Source organism: Pezoporus wallicus, unplaced genomic scaffold (genome assembly GCF_028554395.1).
Source record: "Pezoporus wallicus isolate ANWC-B61680 ecotype Strahan unplaced genomic scaffold, APGP_CSIRO_Pwel_v1 contig_5104, whole genome shotgun sequence".
Taxonomy (NCBI): Eukaryota; Metazoa; Chordata; class Aves; order Psittaciformes; family Psittacidae; genus Pezoporus; species Pezoporus wallicus.
Window position 1 is genome coordinate 2,481,786 of NW_026637335.1, and position 23,524 is coordinate 2,505,309.

At 46.2% G+C, this 23,524-nt stretch overlaps 1 protein-coding gene across 5 annotated transcripts in view; it reads left to right on the forward strand.

The window, feature by feature from the left end:
• The window catches only part of OPHN1 (oligophrenin 1), a 99,003-nt gene that overhangs the window by 69,107 nt on the left and 6,372 nt on the right, over positions 1–23,524 (forward strand). For all 5 annotated transcript variants that reach the window (XM_057404829.1, XM_057404828.1, XM_057404831.1 and 2 more), the window contains 15 exons: positions 1,753–1,854; positions 2,859–2,969; positions 3,674–3,778; positions 4,751–4,880; positions 6,189–6,289; positions 8,334–8,425; positions 8,551–8,629; positions 9,721–9,754; positions 12,102–12,164; positions 13,152–13,226; positions 15,171–15,255; positions 15,501–15,559; positions 16,991–17,096; positions 18,484–18,643; positions 22,692–22,839. In XM_057404829.1, the coding sequence (XP_057260812.1) occupies positions 1,753–1,854; positions 2,859–2,969; positions 3,674–3,778; positions 4,751–4,880; positions 6,189–6,289; positions 8,334–8,425; positions 8,551–8,629; positions 9,721–9,754; positions 12,102–12,164; positions 13,152–13,226; positions 15,171–15,255; positions 15,501–15,559; positions 16,991–17,096; positions 18,484–18,643; positions 22,692–22,839 (1,450 nt within the window). The remainder of the gene's footprint in view (positions 1–1,752; positions 1,855–2,858; positions 2,970–3,673; positions 3,779–4,750; positions 4,881–6,188; positions 6,290–8,333; positions 8,426–8,550; positions 8,630–9,720; positions 9,755–12,101; positions 12,165–13,151; positions 13,227–15,170; positions 15,256–15,500; positions 15,560–16,990; positions 17,097–18,483; positions 18,644–22,691; positions 22,840–23,524) is intronic.

The following is a 23,524-nucleotide window of genomic DNA, read 5'->3' on the forward strand; positions in this document are numbered from 1 at the left end:
TGACAGTGTGTAAGGAGGGGACCTGTAAGAGCTTCATGTGTTCCACTAAACAACCTACGAGAGTCTCCCTGTGCGCCACCAGAAAATAACCTTTCTTCTTCCAGAGGCAATGCATTAGTAGCTGCTGTGAGCAAGGGGCCAGAAGAAGGGAGACTGTCAGGCAGGGGCTAACCATGGTTATCTAAAGTACCAGCTTGGGAACCCCCAGGCATCCTGCTGTGTAGGACACTCCATTAGACAGGCTGAATAGTCAGTGGAACTGGAATAGGGAAGCAAAACTTCATAGCAGGAGAACCAACTAAAAAGAAAGGACTTTATTCAGGAAACACAGCTTCAAAATTTGCAGTTGCTACTGATCTCATGAGGAAATAGCACCTCGACCAGTCTGGCAGAGTCCATCTGCTCTGTTTTGTGGTGGCGTTGGTGTGTGTTTGCTTATTCATGAATTTCTGAATTGAGGCAAAAGAACAGGATTTCAGGGGTCTTACGGGGTAGTTGTTGAAAGAGATCATTAATTCCACAGGAGTCTGAGATTCTCTTACTTCACTTTCCACTTTCTTGAGCTTTCAGAAACTAAACAAAGAATCTGGGCAACCTGTACATACTCTGTAGTGTGCATACACCAGTCCTCAGCTGCTTGGACCTGGTGCTGAGCCTGCTGCCAGGCTGGGATTTTCTTCTTTTAGCAATTTAGCTGCCTCTCAGCAGTCACTGATGTCTGTTAACATCTGATGTGAATATTTGTCAGCCTGGCTTCTAATCATCATTTCTTGACTGCCACAGTCCTCCGTGGCTTCACACTTATTGTAAGGCATAAGCAAACAGCCTGGTCCTCAGCTTGTCGTCTCCCTGCATTCTTGTGGAGTTTTATTCTTTAATGTCTAGAATGAGAAAAAAAGAGACATTAATTCTTTCAGGTTTTCCAGTGCAAACAACTCTTTTCTATTACAGTGGTTCCTTCACAAAGTCTTTTTTGTCTTAACAAATCAGTCTGTGCTTCATGTTTGCATGCCTGTGGTAGGCATGTCTGAGACGTACAGTAGGTCAGAAAGAACCAGACCATCCGCAGGGGACCTCCAAGAGGTGAAGTCTTCTTGGTGTGTGTTGTAAACCATCTGTGTTTTAGGCAGTGTTCCTCTGGGTTGTATTCAGGCTGGGCGCTCTGCAGTAAAGCTTGTGTAAGTTTTGCCTGCAAGGCTTGCAGTCTCTCCTTCCACCACCCGTGATACAGAGATGACAACTTCTCTCCATGTCTTGTGCTTCCAGTTTTCTGCTTTTGTTCTAATACTTCTCAGAAACACACGGCAAAAGCCTCAAAACAGAGAAATGCCGAACTCCTAACGGATCTTTTCTTATCCCAGACGTGTCTTTGACATTGAAGTATCTGCCCAGTTGTTTCTGAACTATGTGAACAAATGGTGAATAGGTTTTTGGTGTACTAGTATGTCTCGGTTTTACTTGACATTGAAGAGATTGAGAAGGGGTGCAATACCTCATTGATGAGGCTTTCACCATGATTCTAACATAACAAAATACTTCAAGTGCCTGTGCTACAGAATATTGCCAGAGCTTGGTCTTTAGTTGGAACTAGAATGGACTGTGAAATCAGAGCAATTGGAAAGGGGCCCTCTGTTCTGGTTGTGTTGACTAGAGTTTTTCCATGGGAAACGTGAACTATACAAAAGATCTTGGCCTTGTTGAATGTTCTTATCTGGAAAATGCCAATAACTGGTTCTGCTTCAACTCCTGCAGGAAAGAAAGAAAAAGTTTGAGAAGGATGGTGAGAAGTTTTATTCTATGCTGGATCGCCATTTGCATCTGTCTTCGAAGAAGAAGGAATCCCAATTGCAGGAGGTATGTATGGAGTTTTCTTCAGAGTGGGTCCAGAAGCAACATCACCAGCTGCTTTAGATCTTAAAAAAGGGACAAAAGTCATCCCTTTCAGTAACTGATTAAAATTGATACGCAGTTAAATCTACTAAAGCCTAGATTCTCTGGATGAAACCAGGAAAATCAATATCATGGTTCTCCTTAGTGTGTTGAACAGTAGCAATGACTTTATGCATTGTCAGAGCTGCTTACCCTTATGGTACAGGGCCAGTTACACTGGCACCTCTGGGGACTGGCCTCCCTTTCACCTGGCTCAGGGAACTGATCTGGCTGAAAAAGAACTAGTTATTACTATTGTTTTGCCAGCACAGCTTCCTATCTAGCTCCTGTATTTGCAGGGATAGCTGTGGCAGCAGGACCACAGTGGCCATGAGCAGCAGGCAGAGGAGGTGCCCCTTCCAGCCCTGTTGCTGCCAAGCATGTTGCAACAAGCCCCAGCTGCTCCAGCCCACATCATAGGAGCTGGATGAAATCAAATCTGTCAAACCAGTTGTCAGATCAAGCATCTTTGCAAGGCAAAATCTGTGGAAGTTATTGTGATAACACATCAATGCTGCGTTGTCCTACCTGGTGCTGCAGCTCTGGAATTGCTGGTTTTGGGTTGCAGCTGGAGTCAGGCAAGAGGATCATGACAATGGCCTTGCCTTGTCCTCATCAATGCAGGGCTGTGGGTAGAAACAGTGCTTATGCTGAAATAACAAATAGGCTTTGGGAAAGCCTTGCAGAGTGGAGGGAGTTTCTGGATCCATATGTGAAAGGGAGCTAGAAAAGGGCAGACCTGAGAAGACAAGCCAGTGTTCCAGTCATCTGGTTCTGTGCCAAGTGCTTAAAGCCTGAGCTGGACACTTTTCATAGGCCTTTCTTAAGCAAAGACAGGACTGTTTGTGGGCTGACAAGACATGCTAGTCAAATATTGTCAAGCTAGATGCGATGTATTTTCTGTTTCCTCCTCTCCCTCTTTCTTCCAGGCTGACCTTCAGGTTGACAAAGAGAGACACAATTTCTTTGAGTCTTCCCTTGAGTATGTGTACCAGATCCAGGAAGTACAGGAAAGCAAGAAATTCAGTATTGTTGAACCGGTAGGAGCTCCCTTTTCTTCCTGGCCTTGCTGTTTGATGCTCAAATGTGCTAATTTTCTGACAGTCACAGGAAGGGATGGGTTACCAGGCTGGATTTGGTCCTGGGAAGTCTTGTGATGGAGTTAACCTTGCACACGTGGATTGCTGCAGTTTAACAGCCTTAGTAGTGCTTGCCAGAGTACCATGAAACCACAGACTCTTTTCTCATGTCTGTAAGTTGATCCTGAGAATAGGCTGGATGCTGTAGGTCTTGTTATGAATTGTCCTGGACACCTTGTGTTTGATAAGTCTTAGCTGCCTTCAAAGGAAGAGAGTTGTTATCTGGTCTGTTTACCTGTCACGGCACAGGCTGCAGAGGTACCAGCTCATGTCTGTGTACAGGGACCCTGCCCTGGACGAGTGGCTCTGCCCTGGAGCTGGGTGTGCTTGAATGTGGGATCATGTAGATCTTGTGGACGAGCAATCTGCAGATCTGTTCTTGTTCTCCCAGCAGGGTCTTTCATTTTGGGTGTGTTTGTATGGGTGGTAGACCTGGGCTTTAGGGACACTGTGGTGGATAAGTCATACTAAGACTTGCATCATTTCGACATTGGAAGAAAAAAAAGAATTTGTATATGTAATTTCTGAAACCCCACTTTCTATTTTCCCTCTGGTTAGAAATATAGAAGAGGAGTTTAACCTGTGTCCTTTCCCTCCTTTTCCAGGTGTTGGCTTTTCTCCACAGCCTCTTTACTTACAACAACCTGACAGTTGAGCTCACGCAGGATTTCCTCCCTTATAAACAGCAGCTTCAGCTCAGCCTGCAGAATGTGAGTTCCTGCCCAGCTCAAGTATTTTTCACATGTGACTTCTATTCTCATTTGTATTTAAATACCTCTCCTGGCAAGGCTTTTCCCTGCAAAACAGACTGTTTGTGTTTGCCTTGTAGAAGGTGCAGATAAAGTTATTTCCTTCTCAGTTCACATGTATTTTCTCCTCTCCTACATGAGAGAGTCTGCAGGTGCTATTATAGTGGCTCTCTTTGTCTAGAAGGGGCAATTGCAATTATGTCATTTAATGCTGTGCATAAACAAGCCTCAGGATTTCTCCCAACTTCATGAGAAATGGTACACATCTTCTAAAAAGGCCTCCGATCTTGATCTTTATGGTATCAGCTTACTACATGCTTTGGTAAGCTCCTGTGCTGGCTAAGTATACTCATGGGGTAAAATATCTATGTCCTGCTTTGTTAATACTCCATCTTCCATGGTTGGCCCACATTCCCATGGAACAACAGACATAAATCTGTGCCAAGCTGAGTTTGCTGGTAGCTCGTTAATTGTGTTCCATAAAAATACCTTGATTTTGTACCCTGTGTTGACATGACTCTTTAAAATGACTCTCCTACCAAGCAGTGTAGCATGATCTTTTGAGAAAGTTTTGTAGAAGAATGCACCCATTACCTAAACAACGGTGCAAAGAGTAGTTCAGGTACTTCCTTCAGCTGCACCTAGCTTTAAAATGTGCTAAGTTTCTTTTATTGAAAGAACAAGTGTCTCTCCCAGACATGACTCCTCAACACCATTTCCACGCATGATATGTTAAACCGTGTCTCTTCAATCATCTTTGAGAGTCCACTTGTTTCTATAGCTGGAGTTTTCATGTGAATATATAATATTCCCCATTTAGTACTTTGGGGACTGATTCATTTCTGCCAAAGCACTTAAAAGTTTGACCAGGAATACTTGAAGCTCACTCTTCGCTTATGTTCAAATGTGCTTGGTTTTGCTTTCTCTCAACAGACAAGGAATCATTTTTCCAGCACGCGGGAGGAGCTGGAAGACCTGAAGAAGAGGATGAAGGAAGCCCCCCTAACCTGCAAGTTACCTGGGCAGCCAACCATTGAGGGCTATCTGTACACTCAAGAGAAATGTAATGTCTTTTATATGCACATGAATGTGTTAAAACACATAGTAGCCTGGGTTGCTGTGCTCATGGCCCCGTGGTGGGGGCTGCACTCGGCTGCTGTGTCCAGGCCAATTTAGTCATGGCAGCGCTGTGAGCGATGCTGCACAGGGTGTCACTGACTGCCAGTGCACAGGGAATCACCAGCAGCTTCAGCTGCCAGCTTTCTCAGCTGTGGCACGGAGCTTTCTCTGGGTTTCATGAGCCATGCAAGCAAGGAGCTAATTGCCCTGCCCTCAAATTGGATGAGATTTATTACTCTGTTGTACTGCTGGGGAGACCAGAGCTCTGGCAGATTGCACCTTGGCTGCATTTTATCAGAACAAATCTGGTGTCCTGCGCAGCTTCCCTCTCGCCCTGTCTCTGAGGGCATTCGAGCACAACTGAAGCATTAACCAGCTCTCAGAGTTAAACTGCTGAGAGAGAAACTTGTTGCCATTCTGTGCAGTATCAAATCAAACCAAATTCAGTCTTTTGCAAATACTTGCTGTAGCTTTCCATGGCCATGCAAGCTCAGGGGACAAAAACCTTTGTGCAGAGCTGTAGCCTCTGGGTCCACAAACAACTTACTTAGCGCACATTTTTGGATTATCGATACAAATGCATTTATACTGATGTTCATATGTGTGTTTATCCTGCTTTTAAAAGAAGACACACAGACAGTAATTTTAGACCACAGATGTTACATTTTCCTGAATGCTGTTTGCTGTCTCTATTTATGTTTCCTCTATAAATTGAATATGAAGACAGTTGTTCCTCCTGACAACTGCAAGTTAAAAACAAATCACAGAAAAAAATGCTATTTGAAGTATTTCATATAAAGGGGTGACAACAAAGAAAAGTGCTGATAAATCTAGCATGATATACGGAGGAGCTAAGCTTCAGTGTTTTAAAGAGGCTGTTGTTTTTACTACCAAGTTTTCATCAACAGGAAAAACTAGTGGTGTCTGTGTGAAGCAAGCATTCCAGCCACACAGGATCCTGCCAGTCTTGGCTGGACTTGGCCAAACCAGCTTGGCTTCCAACCAAAGTACCACAAATGCGCTTTCACCAGCAGCATTTTGGGAGGCCACTGGAGGCAGCTGCAGCCTCACTCCTCCTCCTGCTTCTCCTGGCTTTTCCCAGTGGAGATGCTGGCAAGGGAGTTGTCCCCATGGGGCCAGCAGTGTCTGGTCCCAGAGAAGTGTGGACATGTGGGTAATGTGGGCCATGCCTTGCTGGCTGCATCCAACTGAGGCACTGTCTCTGACTCCAGGTTCCTGTGTGTTTCTGCAGGGGCACTGGGCATCTCCTGGGTGAAATATTACTGCCAGTACGAGAAAGAGGCGAAAACCTTACGGATGACACCCATGGACCAGAAGCCTGGAGCTAAGCAAGTGAGTTGGTTTCTTGAAGGGATGTCTGCAAACACTGACCTAGCCATCAGGTCTCACCTTCAGTCTGCCCACATCATCTCTTTCCATAAGCAAACAGATGAACAGGTGCCATGTCCAGAGCAGTACAGGCCAGCCCTGCTGTCAGAGCAGTTGTCTGGCAGCACCAGTGGGCTAGGTCCTGAGCCTGCAGCTGTGGAAGGACTCCTGGCCATGGAGCAGAGCATCATGTCCCCTTCCTGCCTGGTCACACAGGCAGGGGGCTTGGTGCAACCTGAAAGACACCTCTGTGAAGAGAAGTTTCACCTCGCTCTCTCCCAAAATTAGCCTGAAGACCTGCAGGGTTTGGCAGCAAAGATGCAGGTTTGTGTAACATGAGCAGTATTTGGAAAGTGATGGCTTGCAAATTGGTCTAGTGTGAAATTTCTGCCTTTCCAGACAAGCTAATTTTTATATTTATCCATGCACATGGGCAGTGAACCTGCAGCCTGGTTTGCCCCTAGCCCTCTGGCAGTAATTTCAAGTACTTGAATCACTCGAGTCATAGATAAGTGCTTCCAAAAGGGGTATTTCTCTGTCTTTGCGTGTTGGCACAGTCACTGGTTTGTGATTTTCTATTCTTGGAACTGGTTACATGGGAGTGGGACCAGCGTTAGGAGAGTAGGAGAGGGCAGCACTGCAGCTCTAAACTGCAGTAAGGGGAATGGCTGGGGAATCTGGGGGTCTGGGAATGGCTTCTTGGGCAAAATGCTTAGGATTTTACCACTGTGTCTGGGAGTTCCCTGCAGTTCTTCAGCATGATAGAGCAGGGGTAAGATGCAGGCACAGATGACAGAGCACAGCAAGTGCATCCAGCTGAGTCCACCCGCCCCCTCTGCCTTGGAGTAACATCCCCTGGGGACTCCCAGTCAGGCGTGCTGTTCTCCAGTTTGTGATCTCATGGTCTGTTCTTTGCCAGCCCTCTGCATGCTGCAGCAATAAAATAAAATGTATTTTTTGGAAGCCCTTGGCAGAGACCTTGGCAAAGAAACATCCAAACTATTGACTGAGGGGATCTGTTCTCATCTCTGCCATAAACATGTCTGGTAGGGCAAATTAATGAAAGTAGGGGCTTGTAAAAATGTAAATTAGTCCCTTTCTCAAACTCTTGTAATCTGGAAATCTGCACCTTTGGCCGCACAGCTTTAAATGCTGCGATTACAGGCAGTTCTCTTAAAAATACCAACCAACCAACACAAAGTACAGCCAGGAGATTATCATCACGGCATGTAAACTGTAGGTAATCTTGTCGGAGGCCGTTCTTGCTCCATGCTCTGCCTGATCCACTTCTGCTGGAGGTCTTGCAGACGCAGCAGCAGTGAGGGTCAGGGTGATTAACACGTTCCAGGCTTGCACACTCATCCTGGGGGCTGCTTGGCTGCACAGACTCCTACAAAGTCATGGAGACCTCGTGGTCACATTGCAGTGACTCTGATGTGGAGTATGGGGCATGAATACGAAGGGCCGGAGCTCAGTCCCACAGCACTGGCCTCTCTTCAGGGTGCACCTACTCCAGATTTATCCAGTTAGTATTCCTTTCCTACAAGGTATTTCGTGCAAAGCTCTGGACCATGAATGCTATGGATAACTGATCAGCACTGGTGAAAACTAGGACCTAGCTGTGTCAGATAGCAGACAAGCAGGGTCCTGGCCTCAAAGACCAAGTGGCTACCTGGTGAGGTTTGTTTATAGTAGAGCTCTTGCTCTGTGGAAGCATACTGCTCGTCACTGGGATATTTAGCACTTGTTTGCAGGAGAGTTCTGTGACATCTAGAACAATTTGTGGCTGAGGAGAGGAAGCCAGGCTTACAGAGCCTTTAATCTCTGTTGATGGTGGGAAGGACTGTCTCTGCTCCTGGTACCAGTGCCATGGGATTGCAGGGCACCTCTGGGTGCCTGGTGCTCTGTGGGCAGTGCTAGGCTAGGCTGCAACCTAAAGGTGCTGAGGAACCTGAAATCTTCTCCTGTGTTTCTTTCCTCTAACCTTAGCTTTCATTTTCTCTCCTAGGGCACCTTAGACCTGACACTGAAATCCTGTGTGAGGAGAAAGACTGACTCTATAGACAAAAGGTTTTGTTTCGACATTGAAACTAATGAAAGGTGAGGTGCTTTAGTGTTCAAATGGCCTCCAAACCTTGCAAACCTGGATGAAATCGCTCCTTGCTGTCTATTAAAACCAAATTTTGCCTCATTTTCCTGCCTCTCCCCGGGTGAACTTTGCACAGGTCTGGGACCATCACACTGCAGGCCCTCTCGGAAGCCAATCGAAGGCTGTGGATGGAAGCCATGGACGGGAAGGAGCCGGTAAGTGTTCCAGGAGCTGCTGCCCATACGCTGCCGAGCAGTGTCCTCTGCCGGCGGGTTTTGGGCTGGGACAGCTCAACAGCAGGGTCTTTGGTACAGCTCCCACTTACCCATAATTCAGTCGTTAGTTCAGCCACTGCACATCTGAAACAGGGCATTGTGCTGCTCTTTGGGCACAGCTGGCAATGGGGGTTTTGGTTTTCCTCCTTTAAAGCTCTGGTACAACTGTGGCTGTGCTAGGCTGCCTAAATACTATGGCCGTATAGAGTCAGGAATGCTCTGTATTTGTGTTGCTCACAATTCACTCTCCAACCTTTTTCTGTCCCCACTCTAAGCAGCGTTTGGAAAGGTGGAAGCAGCCACCCTGCCCCATGTTCACCACCTTTCTGTGCCTACTGGTGTTTCCTTCCCTCAATCTAAACAAAGCACTGGCCTTCACACTTTATCAGTCTTCCTCTAAATGGGCAGCATGATGTGCAGTGTGGGAAAACCATTTCTGGCAGCTCCCCTTGTCTTCAGGCACACTCCACAGCACTTTTCTCCTGCTCATTTAAACATGACAGGACATGGGAGAGCGGGAAGGGTCAGTGTGCTCGTGCTGGACAGTCAGTCACTTCAGGGTGTCTGGGACTCATTCAGCTTGCACAGCGTGTTATTGCGTATAAAGGATTTTTGATTTTCTATCAAGAATGGCACTCACTGTTGATTATTAAGGAATGCAAGATGTATTTTTGTATGGCATGAAGGAATGTCTTGACACTTGAATTTTTAAAAGCGAGCAAACAAACAGAAAGCCCACAAGCCCTGTGTGCCAGGCTGTCCAGCTTCCCTCTTTACAGGGCATCTGAAAGACAAAGTTTCCAGTTCAGGTGCTCCAGTGAAATGTAGAAAGTCAGAAAAGAATAGTTTATTGTGTAGGTAATGGTACCTTGCCTAATTATAAAATGTCATTTCTTTGGGATGTTGTCTTACTGTTTGTGATTGGCTTCAGGTGATTTATGGGATGCTGTATTTTCTTTAGAAAATAAATACTGAATAACATTGCATGTTTGTTTTTTTTTCTTCCTCTTCCATTCCCTCCCCCTTTTCAGATCTACCACAGTCCCATCACAAAACAGGAAGAAAGTGAGTAATTTCTGTTGCTGTTCCCTAAGCTGTTGAAGCTGTCTGGAGGTTGGGCAGTGGTTTTCCTTGCAGATACACTCGTCCTCAATTTCTCCTGAATAGGTTGTGTGTTCTCTCTGTGGAACTCCTTTCCTTTCCATTGCAGTGTCTGATACTGAGGCCAGATAATAATGAGTTGCGAATGCTAAAAGTTATCATAGAATCATAGAATAGTTAGGATTGGAAAAGACCTTAAGATCACCTAGTTCCAGGCCCCCTGCCATGAGTAGGGACACCTCGCACTAAACCATGTCACCCAAGGCTCTGTCCAACCTGGCCTTGAACACCGCCAGGGATGGAGCATTCACAACTTCCTTGGGCAACCCATTCCAGTGCCTCACCACCCTCACAGGAAAGAACTTCTTCCTTATATCCAATCTAAACTTCCCTTGTTTAAGTTTTAACCCATTACCCCTTGTCGTGTCACTACAGTCCCTAATGAAGAGTCCCTCCCCAGCACCCTTATAGGCCCCCTTCAGATACTGGAAGGCTGCTCTGAGGTCTCCATGCAGCATTATCGATTATCGATTGTAATGTGCAGTTTTTATTTAGCCAGAACTAGCAGGATGCAGAGTTCAATGTGCACCTCTAAACCCCAAAGTAACAGACGGAAGAAAAGATCAGCAGGAGATTCTGAGGACGTCTCAAAGAATCATGGAATGGTTTGTGTTGGATGGGGCCTTAAAGCTCATCCAATTCCAACCCCCTGCCACAGGCAGGGACACCTTCCACTAGAGCAGGCTGCTCCAAGCCCCTGTGTCCAACCTGGCCTTGAACACAGCCAGGGATGGGGCAGCCACAGCTTCTCTGAGCACCCTGAGCCACTGCCTCAGCACCCTCACAGGGAAGAGCTTCTGCCTAATGTCTTGTTTCTTTTAGCAAATACTATAAGAGAAAAATAGAGGTGGCATTCAGTTCCCTCAAGCTCCCATCCCACTGCCTCATCCCATACTTTTCCTTTTGCAAGCAGGGTGCACCCTGCCCACTGTGCCACAGCCCTGGCAAGGCCAAGCATGTACTGGTGTGGCTGCACGTGCTGCTGTGGGAAACACTGGGGCTTCATTAGGGTTCCCTATATTAGAGCTTACTTTTACCAACACATAAATTTGCTGACTTTAATGAGCACAGAGGTAGTGTTATCAGAAGCATAGGCATGAAACCTGTCGTTTGACTTTGCATTACACGCTTGGAAGGAATGTGACTCAGTGTTTCACAAGAGTAAATATGCTGTTTTTAATAGATTACAGCTAGAAAGGCTTATCATACTTACTTTAGTTGTATCATACCACTCAGTATCAAGTACCAAGTGGGTCTGTGCTTGATGGTGCCTTTACTCATTGTTGTGTTAGAGCTTTTCATTGCCATTGCTCATAGAAGAGAGATCTGTTATAAACATCTTGCTGAAAATACAGTGATTTCATAGGATTCACCAGCATGGCCTGTGCTGTGACAACTGTGCTGAAGTTAGTCCAGATGTGTCTTGTGGCTGTTTCTTCCAATAAAATGTTATTTTATGTTAAAACAATTAAAAAAACCACCACAAACACCCCCCCCCCCCAATAACTCAACCCCCCAGAATTCCAAACCATCAACAGCATAGTCATTTACGAGAAATTCAGTATAAATGCTGGCACTGAACAGGAAGATATTTCACAGTGTGGCTTGAACAGTCCTTCCGGGTATCCCAGAAAAATTAGCAGAAGTAGTAGTGTGATTACAGAAGTTGGCATTTGCATCTAGAAAAAAATCCTGACTTCCTACATGCTTCATGATGCCTGCATGGCAGGCACGAAGACAGCCTGGGGTTAATTGGTGGAACAAAAGCCAGTGTTCTGCTTTACTCAGTCCGTCCAGCTGTACTGGTTTTGCTTTTTAATCTAGTCAAGTAGATAAGCATAAATTACACGATCCTATGATGTGGTGAGCTTTAACTGCAGATTTTGCAGCACTCTGGAAATATTAATCAGCTCCTTATCAGACACAAATTCACATGTGACTGGACTCTGATTTATGCTTTTATAATTAAAGACAGAAAGAGGATAAGGAGCAGTGCTGTGACTCAAAGTGAATTCAAGGAAAATTGGCCAGCGTACAGAACTAATAATTCCTTGTCAGGTTTTAAAGAATGCCTGTGTTTTCCTGAAGGGACGCATGGGATGCAAATGTGTGTGTGAACCTGGCTGCATGTGGGGGCCCTGAGCTTTGTGTGCTGAACAGCGTCCCGGGAAGGGGCTTTTCCAGCAGTTTTCCATGGGGGTTTCCATGCTGGTGTTCAGGCAGGTAACGCTGCTTCCCTTCTTTGAAACAGTGGAGCTGAATGAGGTCGGCTTCAAGTTTGTGCGGAAGTGCATCAATGCTGTGGAAACAAAAGGTAAGCTGCTCGCCCTGGCATCCGGGGGTGCTGCTGTGCTGGCATTGCTTCCCGTGGCCTTGAGTTGTTTTGTGTTTTCAGCAGTTGTAGTGGTGTTAGTCCAAGAAATGAGACTCTGACTTTTAGCTGAAGAATGCCTGCCAGAGGAGCAGAAATCTTGTGTGGTCCAGAATGTACCACATTTGGTTAGGATTGAATTTCCACCTTTATGCTGTTTTCATTAATTGCTCTCTTATCTTTGGCTTTAGAAAACAGATAGCTCTGGAATTCTGCCTGTACTGGGGCACAGGCAGGGGATACCTGGGGTACAGACCCATTTTGTTAGAAGTAGCAGAACAGAAGCAGGCTGATGGTTGACAGCTCACCGCTGGTCTTTCATGAAAGAAACCCGTACCAGCACACATGGCCAGCAAAGGCTGAAGGACAAAGATCACTCCAGAACAACTGGATGTCCAGGCTGCCACAGGGAAAGGTGCCTGGTTTAATGTCCAGAACTTTGGAAAATGTGACCAGCCAAGCTCTGCTGAGGTGGGGAGGAGCAGGGCAATGAGACCGGCCTCTCAGAGCCAGGCAAATCCAGCACTTCTGTCTTTCCTAACATTGGCTCATATTTTCAAAGAATCTGCTTAAACGTGTTTGCCTTTTGTGACAATTTGAACAAGTTTGTGTCAAGCAGCACCCTCCAGAAGTGGCACCTTTTGGCAGGTAGAACTTGCCAGCTCAAGCACATGTTCTGCTCGTTGGCTGGGCTCCCCTGACCATGATGTGATCCGGTGGAAGGTCTGAGTCCTGCTGCATGAACGGCTGTGCCCCACAGCACCCCATTGGGCAGTGTGTGGGGAATATCCTGGGGCAGTTCAGGGTGTATCTGCGGTTCTGCTGAGCCAGCACCCGACAGCCAGGACAGGAGTTCCACTAGATGGGGCCTTTGGACTTCCCACTAGCTGGGGAAGACCCTTCCTAACACTTTGGCTTTCTCCTGCTTAGGAATTACTACAGAGGGCATCTACCGGACTGTTGGCAGCAATATTCAGGTGCAGAAGTTGCTGAACACCTTTTTTGGTAAGAACTAATTAATTATTCTGCACAATTAGATTATCCTGGGTTTGTATTGGTTTGTATTGACAGAGAATTGGGTTTTATAGTGAGAAATGTCCACTGTGGTTTTTGGTCCCTGTGGCCTCTCGATGCACATCTTTCCCTTCTTTTCTGGGCTTTTTGCTGCAACTGCATTTATTTGTTTGTGGTGCAACCTGTGTTTAAAGTTAAGTCAGCAGCAGCAAGGTAAAGGGAGTCAGTGACCCTGGAGCAATGGTCACAAGCCTTCTTCCATCGTGTACTAAAAATATCCAGGCATTTTGGAATTGCATGCTGGGGACACATTCCTGTTGCAGGCTTGTGATGCAGGATATTGGCCAAGGAGAGATGAGCCCTGGCCCTTGCCCTGTGCCCTGCTGCCCCTCCTGCAGTGCTGGGGACTTGCCTGGCTGTTTGTGGGGGGCTGCCATGTCCCATGGGTCTGGCATACAGGTTAGCCTTTTCCTCCATGGGGTATCATGGAGATACCCCATGGGATGGTGGCCTCTGCAGAGAGGCCTTTCCTGTGGTTTGAGGTTTTCACCTGGAAGGACTGGGATACCTCACCATAAGCAATGTACATGTTACTAAGGCAAGGTATGGCTTTCTGCTGTAAGCCCTTCTGTGCACTGAGTCCTGTATTTCATACAAGCAGGTAGATTGGAGGGTATTCTTTATAGCAGAGATGGTTAAACTCCCTGCAGCAGGTTGTGGGGCTCAGCAGCGTTGCTGTGTGTGGGGACATGGTGCTCCTGGGCTGGAATCTGGCTAAGACCATCCTGCTCATGGTTCCCACAGACTCAGACAGGCGGGGAGCCATACATGAGCCCCACAGGGCTGGAGCACAGGGCAGAAAGCAGGTTCACATTGATACGTGTTCCTCATGCTCATGCCAGCTCCCTGCACAGACACCTCACATTGATATATTCTGTAAACTATTGTTTTTCACTATTGTTTACTATTGCTTTTACTATTGTTGTTGTTTATTAAAACTGTGGTTTGTGCTGATGTATAGCTGTGCTGATTCCCATGGAGCCATATTTCAGACAGCTTTTGGTTATGCTTGCCTGATGACTAATTACTTTAAGGCTGAGTTTTTATTGCTTCTTGATTCTCACCCTCCCTGTGAGTAGCTTTGTGGTTTTCTCCTCTGAACCCCACCAGTGAGTGGCTTTTCCATTTCATTTATATGCATTGGTCCGGTTAACCACTTGCCACCCCATTGTGTATGAGCTCAGGATGGAAAGCCCAACGCCACAGAAGTAACTGCTGTGGAAGGCTTTCATCCTGAGCTTCAGGAAGGAGATAGATATTTCTTTTCTCTTCAGTCCTATTTCTTTTTAAAATAACTCATGCAGTTTTTTTCCTTAGTCCAGCCACCCCCATCCTCCACCCATGTCCTTCGTCATATCACAGAAATTATGTGGCTGTTTGGTGAGGGTAGGTAGGAGCAACAGGTACCTCCATGCCTCCTTCTCTAAGCTACTTCCTCTCCAGGCAGCAAGAGGGGATGTTTCCAGAAAAGCCTTCAGGGCAGCAGCTGTGAAGGAGGGATTAGAGCTGGACACTTAGGTTATTTTGGATACTAGAAAGCTTGTCTTGGATCTGTGGAAATGTTTTATTCTGCCAGGCTTGGCTGTGGTGGGGAAAAAACAAACTGTAGAAAATATTCCCTCACTAACTTTTCACCGCTGCTTAAAGTTTACCTCCTGCTTCTTCCTGTGTCCTTACTTAGCACTGCTCCCCAGGCTTTCCAAAATACCAACAGTGGTACTGCTGTTCTGCTTCTTCAGCCATGAGAATCAGCAGTTTTCTTACTGTGATGCTGTGGCTTCGTTTGTCTCAAAAGCATTCCCTCCCTGAAAACATGCTATTTATTAACAGCCTCAGGACAGACCTTACTTTAAAGCCATTTTGTTCTTCCCTCAGATCCAAAATGTCCAGGGGATGTGGACCTCCAAAGTGGTGATTGGGACATCAAGACAATTACCAGCTCACTGAAGTTTTATCTCAGGTAGTCCTGCAGGTCTCACCTGCCCCAAGTTGGCAAAGGAACTTGGGGTTGATGTGGTGAAAAGCGGAGTGAACTGCCAGATGTTAACACCTGGCTGTTGGGAGGGGTAGAGAAGTGACAAATCAAGATGCCACGGGGAACTGGTGGTGCTGGGCAGTGAGCAGGTTTGCCTGTCGGTCCTTCAGGCTCAGTCAGGAGTGGGTCACATTGCCCTGCCAGAGCTGTTTTCTTTCTGGTTATTGCAGGAACCTGTCAGAACCCGTCATGACGTACAAGCTCCACAAAGAGTTGGTCCTGGCTGCCAGTAAGTCCCGCCGCCGCCCTGCCGCCAGTCCCTAGCCCTGCCCTCCTTGACCAGTGTCCATCAAAGTCATTTGACAGAGCTCTGCCAGCCCAGCACTGGGTGTCTGGCTACTTTCCCCTGTAGAAACTCTCTTTCAAGCGTTTAACTGTGGTATTTCTTCCCTTCGCTGTTGTTGCAGTGCTCTTCCCTCCAACAGGGTTTCATGGAGGGTTGGGAGAGCCAGGGCATGTCAACTAACATGAAATCAGCACAAGTGCCCCAGAAGAATTGTTTCTCAATAGTATTAATGTATTTACTTTAAAACCTGTGAGGGAATGGGATGTGCTGTTGCCATACAGATAGATAGGTTCACCATTTAGGTTGTGAAATTTATCCTGGAATGTGGAATCCAAAGTTTCTACCAGTATATGAAAGACATTTTTCTGCTGCAGCTCTTGGGACTGAGCCACTACCACTATTAACAGAGGTTAGCCAAGTAGTATGTGTGGAACTGGCCAGTCCTTGGCTGTCCTGTTGTTATGGCCATTTCAAATAAGCCATAATAATTATGAACTAGTTGCATCTTTGGAGCCAGTGTGATGGGATGGAGACTAGAGGGATACAGGGAATTGGTCATCTCCCTCAGCATGAGAGTACTGGTGTTTGGAAATTCATGGCACACTTGGAAACACTTTGGATTAAAGCATCCTTCGCACCCCCATGCCTCCTTGAACTCACCAGGAAGGTAGGAGAGTGCCCACCTCTCCTAAGCTTGGACCTCTAGAGAATTAATAACACTCTTTCTTGGTAAGGAAAATTTTCCACCACTATTGGTTATGCTCAAGTCCAAGATTTAGTAGTTTCATTACTGGTTAAACCAGTGGTGCCTGGGTATGTGCAAAACCATAATCCCTTCTCTACCCTCCCTCAGAAACTCTCTCCATTAAGATTCCCAGCTACTGAGATCCCACACTACTCTTTTCATACTGAGTATTTTATTGTTTCTTGATTATTGATGCTTCTAAGGGTGAACTCTTCGAGTCAGGAACTCATTTTTTTTCCCTGCAAGACATTTTACCATGTTGTTCAGCATCACAGCTCTCTGGGCTGATAAGACTGTGCATTCCCCAGGTGTGCTGGTGTGTGGGGTGAGGGTGCGAAGGGCAGGTCCCAGCCATGCCCAGCCTGTTTCCCCAGCCACACTGGCTTCTTTTCTTCCATTCTCAAGTTTTGTTTCTTCCACTATCCACTTCATTTTGTTTCTCACAATGATTTACCCTGTTGCTATGTAATCGCACTTTCTTTCTGTCTCCTATTGCTGCGTTTGGCCAAGCAGCTGTATGCTGAAGAAAGAACAGCTCCCATGGATTTTCTTTGGTTTTGACTTTATCTGTCTTATGTACTTACTTTGAAAGTGGTGGGCACAAACTTTTTTTTGTGTTACCTTTCCAGAATCTGAGAACCTGGATTACAGGCTGGGAGCCATTCATGCGCTGGTCTATAAGCTACCTGACAAGAACAGAGAGATGTTAGAGCTCCTCATACAGCATCTTGTCAAGTAAGCAGAAGTTATTCTCTAAAGCCAGAGCAAGGGGAGTAATGGATTCAGCAGAACAAGCCCTTTTTTTTTCTGTGTCAGCTTTACAAAATTGTATCCACCACAGTCCCTTTAGGAGTTTACTTTTGGACTGCACAGATGGCATGGTTACCTTTGAGGCCTGCTGCATTAAGTGATGCTTTTCTTCCTAATTGCCACTTTCATCCCCTTTCTGACACACACCAAGCAGGAAATTATTTTAGCGTGAAAATACCCTTTGACAGCATAACTATAAATTGTTATCTCTCACTCTTGTTAATACAAACATTAGGTCTCAAGCTCAAAAGCAAGGGAGGAATCTGTGTGTAGGTGAGAAAGGGCCAGGGCTTGCAGAATCAATGACTTTTGTATAACAGGGCTTGCTTGGGACTTTTGGAGTTGTTTTCCAAATGGGACTGTTTCAGAAATAAGCAGGAGTGATCTGGGGTTGTCACAACCTGAAACTCAAAGGTAAGTGCTTGGCTGTCAGTGCCATGCCTTGTCTTTGGGGCAAGGAGACCTGGCTGGGGATCCTGGTTCCAGCCTTTTGTGCCCATGTTTGTGTGGTTTTCAGAAACCTGGTGTAAATGGCAGAGCTGCGGTCTGATGAAGCTAACACTGTGCTTGTGGTCGCTGTGTTTATTCATTCAAGTGTTTATGCTTAAATTCTGATCCCTCTCCTCTCATGCTGACAGAAACTTCTTTAACACCAGAGCTGCAGGGCAAACCCAGAATTAAACTCAGAATTCATTCCGTGTCAGCATCAGAGTCTCTCTCCTTTGATCTACTTCTGGAAACAGGAAGTACTCACCTAAGTGGTCAGTATTTCAGTCAGTGATTGGTGCTGCTCTGCAGGTGTTCACAGTCCTGGCCAGAGAGAGCTCTGCTCTGTGAAAACAGTGGTTCCCTCAGAGAAGAAGTTGCTGTGTAGAGATTTACTGCAAAACTCCAAAGTGTGCTCCCTGCATTCAGCCCTTCTCCTTCAGAGAGTAGGAAAAGTAAAGCAAAAGTCAGCTCTGGATAAATAGGATATTCCAATTTAAATTACTCCATTTGTGTGTATGTTGCACAGATGACTTTTGATTGCAGACCTAACAGAGGAGCTGGGAATGGGAAAGGATCAAATAAAAGTGCTGTCAGCATGTTGTTCTTCCAGACTGTTGTCCTGGCCAAATGTGCATGTCAGAACTAAAGACTTGATTTGCCTCTGAAGGGTTGGGAAACAAATTCTCCTAAAACAAAATGAAGAAAATTGAGCGACTGATTCTTACTGTGTCATTTTTTAATTGGTTGGAGTAAGATCTGTTTGAAAAAAAATAGACCAACCAACCAAACTAAACCCTATTCCTTCTTTTCCTCCTCTCTGCAGCATATGTGAGCACAGCCGAGAGAACCTGATGTCACCGTCTAACATGGGGGTGATATTTGGACCTACCCTCATGCGTGCACAGGAGGACACCGTAGCAGCGATGATGAACATCAAGTTCCAAAACATAGTGGTTGAGATCCTCATTGAGCACTTCGGGAAGGTACAGGCAGCAGTCCCGGGAGCAGCGCCACAGAGCTCCTGGCTGCTCCATCCTGTTCATGCAAGCTGTTGCTGTGGCAACGATGTAGAGCTCTGGCTCCTTCTTCTGGAGTCTCCTTAGGGGCTGGGATGGTTTTATGTAATGCACTGTTCAGAAACGCTTCAGAAGGAAACAAAGTGTAGCAGGTATGTTTCTTGCTATTGCCTTTAGCTAGTTCTGAAGGAAACCCTGAGTCTAGGATCTTTTCTTTTTAAATAAGAGGAATCTTTACTTAAAAAAAAACAAACTAAAACAAACAAAAAAACTAAAAACCCCCCAAAACCTGTTCTATATCTGGACATTTCAGGACCTTATGCTTTCCTTTTCTGAAGACAGGAGCTAGAACTGCGCATAACGGGTTTCAACAGGCACAGTCCAAGTTGAGACACTCTGCAATACAGGGGAGAAAAATCCAAAGCAGACAAGTATTGAAAGGTTGATGAAAATAACTCGGCAGTGCCTACGATCTCCTGAGATCCAGGCAACAGGTCCTGGGGAGAGGAGCTGCTGCCTGAGGTGGAGCTATCAGAAAGACTTGAGCAGGTCCTGTTGTGTGGGGCAGTGCTCAGCATGGGGCAATGCACCCCAGTGAGGCTCCAGCAGCATTTGCCTTCCATGAGACCTTTGCTAAACATTTTTGTGTGAGAGCATTGCCTGAATGCACAGCCTGGCTTAGTGTGCTGTGGTGGGTGCTGAAGACTTAAGTATAGACAACAGCTGCTTTATTGTGTGGCGTTTTGTTTCCTGATGCAAAGCAGAGTTTTCTGCTGTCTCCTGTTTTAGTGCTTCCTCCTTGTACTATCTGATACAATCACTTTGGGTTTTCAGGGTGGCTGGAGGATGATAGAGCTGTATGTTAAGATTTAAAAACTTGAGCAGGATTTGCATTCCAGATTTCTTTCCTGGTAACAATGCTAGGTTCAAAGGAGTGAGTTTGGTCCTTCAGCTTTTTGTAATACTTTACAGAATGTCCAAACATTTATGTCTTAGAGTAGGGAAAGTTTGAAGCCATCCTTTAAAGGATGTTGTTTGTTGTGAGGAGGTTGGGGTAGCGCTCTCAGCAGACAGGGCAGCACATCTACAGAGGTGAAGCTCCCTTTTTGGGAAGAGGAGGCTGAAACTGAAAGAGCAAGGTTCTTGCAAAAGGAGATGTGGATTTGGAACAACCAACCAAGGACCAGATGGCTGGTGTGGGATTTGGTTGTGGTGCTGAGGATTGAAATGAGATAAATGGGATGAAAGAACTAGGAGAGACTTTTGAGCATCCACACAAGAAACTCATGGAAAACACAAGCCAGTTTCTTTGTAGATCTTTGTTAATGTTTTTAATAAGTTCCCACAGCAAAACAGTGAATTGTTTGTGTGCTGGGATCCTCACACAACTTGCTGAGAGCTGAGCCTCTGCCTTCCCTCTTGTACAGCCACGGTGCAGGCTGAGTCAACACATCATCATCTATATTGCCGCCTCTAAGAGATGGAATTAAATCTTTAATTAAGCCAGATGCCTCTTTGCTTGCTTTTAATTTCTTCAACGATAAGGTTAAGTTAGTAACATTTATTAGATTGAGCTTGTAAGTTCAGCTTCACAGCTGAAAGTGTCTTCAGCTCACACATGAGCAAACACTTTAAATGAGTCTGAAGGAAGAGGGGAATATGGTTTATATGGTGTGATATGAAGACTCTAAGGACAAAGTAACTATTCGTGAAGTCTTTGTGGGTAATTATTGTTTCCACAGCTCATATTTCAGTTAAATTAAAGAAGTTGATGATTCTGGAAATACCTTCTTCGCTGTACAAACCTTCTGAATATGAGGATCTGTCAATATCTTTGTACTTTCAAGTTTTTTAAGTTGGATTTTCATTTAGGAGGCAGAAGCAAAGCAGAGGCTGCAGCCACATCTTAAAAAGAGTAGTTTGCAGTGGGGTTTAACACAGGTTTCAGATGTGGAAAAGCATCTTGTGAAAGCAGCATTCTGTGATATCTTTATAACCATCCTTGAGGAACGTACTTACTCTTTTTCTTTACAAAACAATATTGGATTCTTGTCAATATATAGGATTGAGGTTGATGTTTCGAAAAAAATGGCCCTGCTGCAGGTATCATTTGCTATTTTAATAATACACGAGCTGCTGCTTTTAAATCATGAGCTGTTTCTGTCACAGCAGATTCCTCTGAATCCAGGCAGGGGGAATGCACCTGACCTTGTGTTCTGGAGCCGAGAAAATGTACTACCCCTGCAAAGGGCAGAGCCCCTCTTGGCATTAAGCATCAGCAGCCACCATGTGTCACCAAATAGGGAAAGAAAAGCAGCTGAAATGACCCATTTGGGGTCAGCTGGGTCTTTGCCCTGGATGTGTTGTTCCTCCTCTGTTCAGGCAGAGTAAGTCAGGAGAGAAGCCTGACTATCAGCATCTGGTATTTGTACCGAGCCTGCTGAGGGGGAGCCTGTGCAGACCAGGCTGGGTGCAGTTCAGGTCTGCCCTTCCCCAGGTGAGGAGGCCAGTGCCCACCCTCACCACAGTACACCAGGTCCCTGGTCTTCAAGATCAAGAAGGTTAAAATGGGTCGTGTTTTTCTCTCTCATCCCCATTTTGGTTTCCCAGAACTGCTTTTTGGCTGGGAGAAGAAAGTTTGCTTTCAATTGGAGTTACAAAAATGTCATGCTCAATCAAATCAGAACCTTGAATTTCTGCAGTTTAAAATCTTTACAAGTGACATAATAAAATTGTTCTTCCACAACAAAGCGTGCACTGAGAGAGCAGCAACCCTGCTTGTCGGTGGGACTAGCACTCATGCTTGTCCTCTGAACTTGAGCCATCTCCTGCCGACAGCAGGAAGGGACCAGCTCCACGTTCTTCCAAGATGGACTGTGCAGCCTCTGGTCTCAACAACTCATGCCACCCCATCTGTAGTAACTCACTCTAAACCTGATATAAATTCAATTAATATTCATGGGAAAAACACAAGAGCAGTTGGGTTGGGTCTTTAATGTGGTGGTTCAGATCTTCAGGAAACTGCCTGGAAGCTTAATTCTTTTTCATCTCTTAAAAAAAGCACTGACAATTAAACCCAACCAAATAGGTACCGTAGCACCAGTGAGAAAAAGATGAAACTCCTTGGCAGCATTGTTTTTATGCAAGTATTTCATCCAAGATAACTTCATAGTGCCACACACTTCATTGTAAGCCAAGAGCTGAAGGGTTTTTAGCATTAAATCTAAACCAATTTGTTTGGGTGCTTTCCATAGATTGTATCGCCTCACTGATGTGGAAATCTTGATGTTTCTCAGAAACTGTCAGCTTCCAAGCTCCCTTCTTCTCTTCCAGGATAATTTGCTCCTACACATTTTGTCTGTATTGGTGATTTTGCTGCATTCATTAGTTCAGTGCTGCAGGAGGTGTGCAAGGTGCAGAGCACGCAGCCTCACTGGAGGAATGCCAACAGTGGGACACATGTATGGATCTGTGACTAAAGCACCGGCTCTGCTTCAGCCCCAGCAGCCGGGGCTCTCCTGGGTGCTGCTGACCTTTGAGGGCAGCTGGTGGGCACTGTCTGTCCCCCTCCAGAGAGACTCACAGGGCTGGAGTAAACGGGTGTGAGGGCCCTTCCAGGTTCTTGTGGGCTGTGGCTGGTCAGTGTGGTTTGGAGCAGCTTCTCCAGCCCTCTGGGGTCAGCCAGGGCTGAATCAAGCCACAGACCGCTTCTATGCGTGCTGCAGAGCAGAGAGGATTGGGGCAGCCCTTGACATAGGCAGTGGGTGGGCACTTGCGAGGCAGGAGCTGGGTCTTTGTGCCTGGTGTGGTGTGCTGTCCTCAGAGAGCTGCCCGGCATGGCATGGTGCTTGGCTGGGGAGGGGGGTCTGAACCATGCACTGCTGGAGCTACGGGGACATGGGGAAGGTGTCCAGGGTGGCCACCATCCCTCTCTGTGCTGGCAGGCGGACCTTTGGCTGGAGGTGCAGCACCAGCCCCTTCAGGTCAGGCCATATAAACGTATCTGCCTTTACAGATCTACTCTGGCCCACCAGAAGACACCACGGCCCCACCGGTGCCTCCTCCAAGAGTAGCTGCCCGGCGGCATAAACCCATCACCATTTCCAAACGTCCTCTGAGGGAAAGACCCATCTTCTTCGGTGCTTCTGTGGAAGAAAGTGGAGGTCAGTCCAGCTGTTCACTGGTGCCTTACTGCCTTTCATCCCTCCTGTTTCTTTTAGCACCTTTCAGGGAGCAATGGAGATATCAATCGCAGGACTGCACTTCCCAGGCCATAAGGGAAGTGAGGTTTGTTGTTCAGTGAGTAAAGAAAGCAAAAAACCCCTCACACATAGGCTGCATCATCTCACAACTCAAACTCCTTGGGAACTTTTTTTCCCCATTACTTGCAGCATTCTCCATTAGCTAAACTAAGAGGTTTTGCTTCAGAGGCAAAAATGCATAGAATCATAGAATCATAGAATAGTTAGGGTTGGAAGGGACCTTAAGATCATCCAGTTCCAGCCCCCCTGTCATGGGCAGGGACACCTTACGCTAAATCATATCACCCAAGGCCTCGTCCAACCTGGTCTTGAACACTGCCAGGGATGGAGCATTCACAACCCAACCTCCCTGGGCAACCCATTCCAGTGCCTCACCACCCTCACAGGAAAGAATTTCCTCCTTATATCCAATCTAAACTTCCCCTGTTTAAGTTTGAACCCATCACCCCTTGTCCTGTCACTACAGTCCCTAATGATCAGTCCCTCCCAGCATCCCTATAGGCCCCCTTCAGATACTGGAAGGCTGCTATGAGGTCTCCATGCAGCCTTCTCTTCTCCAGGCTGAACAGCCCCAACTTCCTCAGCC